Source organism: Phoenix dactylifera, chromosome 11 (genome assembly GCF_051530095.1).
Source record: "Phoenix dactylifera cultivar Ajwa chromosome 11, Ajwa_hap1_PhDact_Kaust_v1.1, whole genome shotgun sequence".
Taxonomy (NCBI): domain Eukaryota; kingdom Viridiplantae; phylum Streptophyta; class Magnoliopsida; order Arecales; family Arecaceae; genus Phoenix; species Phoenix dactylifera.
Window position 1 is genome coordinate 7,676,370 of NC_143200.1, and position 2,964 is coordinate 7,679,333.

A 2,964-nucleotide genomic window follows, 5' to 3' on the forward strand; every position below is an offset into this window, starting at 1 on the left:
TATTTGAGATTCCGTTAGCTACCAAAAACACTTCACATGTTCTTCCCCACACTCCCCTACGTGACAAAAGAAAAGACTCTGATCAGATGCTCTAGTAGTACCACACCATCCTCTTCCCTCAAACCAACCCTTATCACTTTTGCCTCTTTTTGGATCATATGCACAACTCAAATGAGTTTTTTTTTTTAACAATAACTAATTCAGCTCAAATGAATTATTGTTTTTTTTTTAATAACTAACATATGGAATCTGAGAACGTAGCTACTCTCCTTTACTGGTAGAAATTTGAATACAAACTATTCCATGTGTTGCCCCTCTTCCAAGGGTCTATAGAATCTAAGAAAATATGGGTTAGAATTTGCTTGGCAACTACAAGCTTCACTGCTTTGGAACCCCAAATGGTAACATAAGCAAATGGTTTGTGTATAAGGTGGCACTGAAGTTGGTGTTCTGGCCTCTGCTGCTGTGGGTGGCATCAAGACCTCTGATGAAGTTGACGGCTTCGAAGAAGTGTTAGGAAGGCTGATTGAGAGATCGAGGTTGAGGTCTAAGCATCTGTCCTCGGTGGTGCTGATCCCACTGCTGTGCTCATCCTCAATCATGTCGGTCACCGGCTTTGAGGCTACCTCGGTCGTCATGGTGGCCAATTGTGGCTGGGTGGAGGTGTTGAGTTGGGTATCTCCGGTGAGCGGACGGTGGGTGTTGGGGTCGAGCCCCCGACTGATGAGCTTACGCCTGATGTGGGTGTTCCAGTAGTTTTTGATCTCGTTGTCGGTCCGACCAGGTAATTGCCCGGCTATTAGAGACCATCTGCCATGGTAAAATTATGGTGCCATAAGAGCTCTCACTACTACAGCAATATCAGACTCAATGAAGCAGTAAAAAAGCTCATGAAACAAACGAGCAAAATTTTATGGTGTCGTAATGATGAGAATATGATCATAATTAAGATGATAGAAAGAGAAAAAGGCCACTCTTTAAATAAAAGCTGGGGAATGTTCCTTAAATCCTCGATTTTTCCTCCAAAAAAAGGAGGAAAGGGGCGGGGGAAGAAAGAGAAAGTGCGTACTTGTTTCCAAGCAAGCCATGGAGTTTGATGATGAGCTCGTCCTCCTTCTCGGTAAAGTTGCCTCGCTTGAGGTCCGGCCGGAGGTAGTTTATCCAACGAAGGCGGCAACTTTTGCCGCATCGAAGCAAGCCTATACACAAAAGCATCAAATTAAAAGAAACTATAAAACACTAGTAATATAGAACTGTTATGGAAACGTTGTGGCTTTAATTATACGTTCCTTCTTTCATTAGGTTTTGATGGTTGGAATGAAGAGTACATTCATACCTGCGGCTGTCGGGAGGGATCGCCAGCAACCTTCGCCGTGGGCCCTGATGTAGGCGATGAGGCGCTGGTCCTCTTCCTTAGTCCATGCACCCTTGTTGGTGTGAGCCCTGTCGCAGCAAGGAGACCTGCCCATAGCTAGTGAAGGGAGAGATGAAGGGGTGGTGGTGTTTAGATTAATTTAGTTTTGTTGATATCTCTCTTTGTTTTCTTGACCTCCTTTTCTGTGGGTAGCACTGGAGTTTGGGTTGGAAGAGAGTGGAAGGTTAGGAGCGGTGAGGGATATGGAGTAGGGTTGGGGGATATGGAGTAGTATTTATAAAAGGAGAGGCTGCGGGGAGGACTCTACGGGCTCAATCCACTTAGCCCGTTTGACCGGATTGGTGCGAGAGTGGCGAGTCGTTACGAAGCCGCAGAGAGCCGGCATTTGATAGGTATCTCTACTTCTACGTGAGTGTATCCTATCCCGTTTCTCTCTCTCTCTCTCGTAGCTCTACTTCTGCGTGAGTGTTTCCTATCCCGTTTCTTTCTCTCTTCCTCTGTGTGTTTGTTTGCGTGTGTATACATCTCCACTTATTTCCACATCTCTCTCATCCGAACCGACGGTTCACACCTCAGACTTCCCCACCTTTCAAGGATTCTAGAAGTCCTAGCTTTTGTTTGCGTGCAGGGGTGTGTGCGTGAGAGAGAGATGCAAATAAAGCTATTGTGGAGAGAGAGGGGACCTAATCTCCTGTCTTTTTCCTCTTGTTTTGGAATATTTTAGTTTGGTTTACTGTAGATATACTCTTTTAACAAAAAGATCAATTGAAAACCAAAGGAACAAAAGAGAAAACGACATATATATATTTTTGTTTACTGCATATATTTCTTATTGATCAGGAACAGCTCATTGGCTTTGTGGGGCAAGGAGTATATATTCCTTTGGAAATCTAAAGCACGTGTCTGCTAAGGCAACTTTTAGGTCGCATGATAACTTTTGGGCCTCATGTACTTGCGTCACATGCTTACTTTGGTGATAATTGTGGAGTATATAAGCCAATGATGTTGGATCCATTCAGCACCAAGTCATAAAGCTGAAATATACTCTGCCGATGGGTTATTTTCTGTTGGATGTTATTAGGTAGGCTTGTTTAGAAGCAAAATGGATTATATATTTATAATCTTTGCTTTCAAACGGTCTTAAAAGGATTTCATTATACATGTTTTTCAGTTTAGTTCATTTCTCTTCCCGAAATTTTGAAAACAAATATAAAAAATAAGAGCAATAGATGGATCCTAAGATTTTTATTCTCTTTCCTTTTTTCTTCAATTGTTAAGTGGATGATCTAAGAAGGAAAGGACATGATCACTACAAGAAACTTGGACATTAACGACGCTTTTTTTGGCTATTAGCGACGCTCTTAAGCGTCGTAGAAACCATCTACGATGCTTTTCAAAGCATCGGTAAAACGTCGCCTCTGCTACAGTGGAAAAAACATGCTAATTCCAATTTAGCGACGCTTTTAAGCGTCGCGAATTACCATTTGCCAAGAAAATTACCATTTACGGTCTGCATCTTCTTCTCCATTCAGAAATATAAACAATTTTTCCGATTGGTACCTTCATTCCATCCGTGCGGAGTGGTTGGG

General features: G+C 42.6%; 1 protein-coding gene across 1 annotated transcript; it reads right to left on the reverse strand.

Moving 5' to 3' along the window:
- Positions 1 to 245: 245 nt before the first annotated feature.
- LOC103713917 (myb-related protein 308-like) lies at positions 246 to 1,649 on the reverse strand. Its single transcript, XM_008800968.6, has 3 exons — positions 1,337 to 1,649; positions 1,070 to 1,199; positions 246 to 810 (listed from the first exon to the last, which is right to left on the reverse strand). Exons 1-3 carry the CDS (start codon positions 1,467 to 1,469, stop codon positions 297 to 299), a joined length of 777 nt encoding a protein of 258 aa, XP_008799190.3. The 5' UTR covers positions 1,470 to 1,649; the 3' UTR covers positions 246 to 296.
- Between the last annotated feature and the right edge of the window lie 1,315 nt (positions 1,650 to 2,964).

Bases quoted from the DNA above. Each gene is read 5' to 3' on its own strand.
- LOC103713917 (XM_008800968.6), bottom strand. From the start codon at position 1,469: ATGGGCAGGTCTCCTTGCTGCGACAGGGCTCACACCAACAAGGGTGCA. The intron at 1,200-1,336 runs GTATGAATGTAC...TTTTGTGTATAG, and splicing joins ATCCCTCCCGACAGCCGCAG to GCTTGCTTCGATGCGGCAAA. The intron at 811-1,069 runs GTACGCACTTTC...TTACCATGGCAG, and splicing joins CATGGCTTGCTTGGAAACAA to ATGGTCTCTAATAGCCGGGC.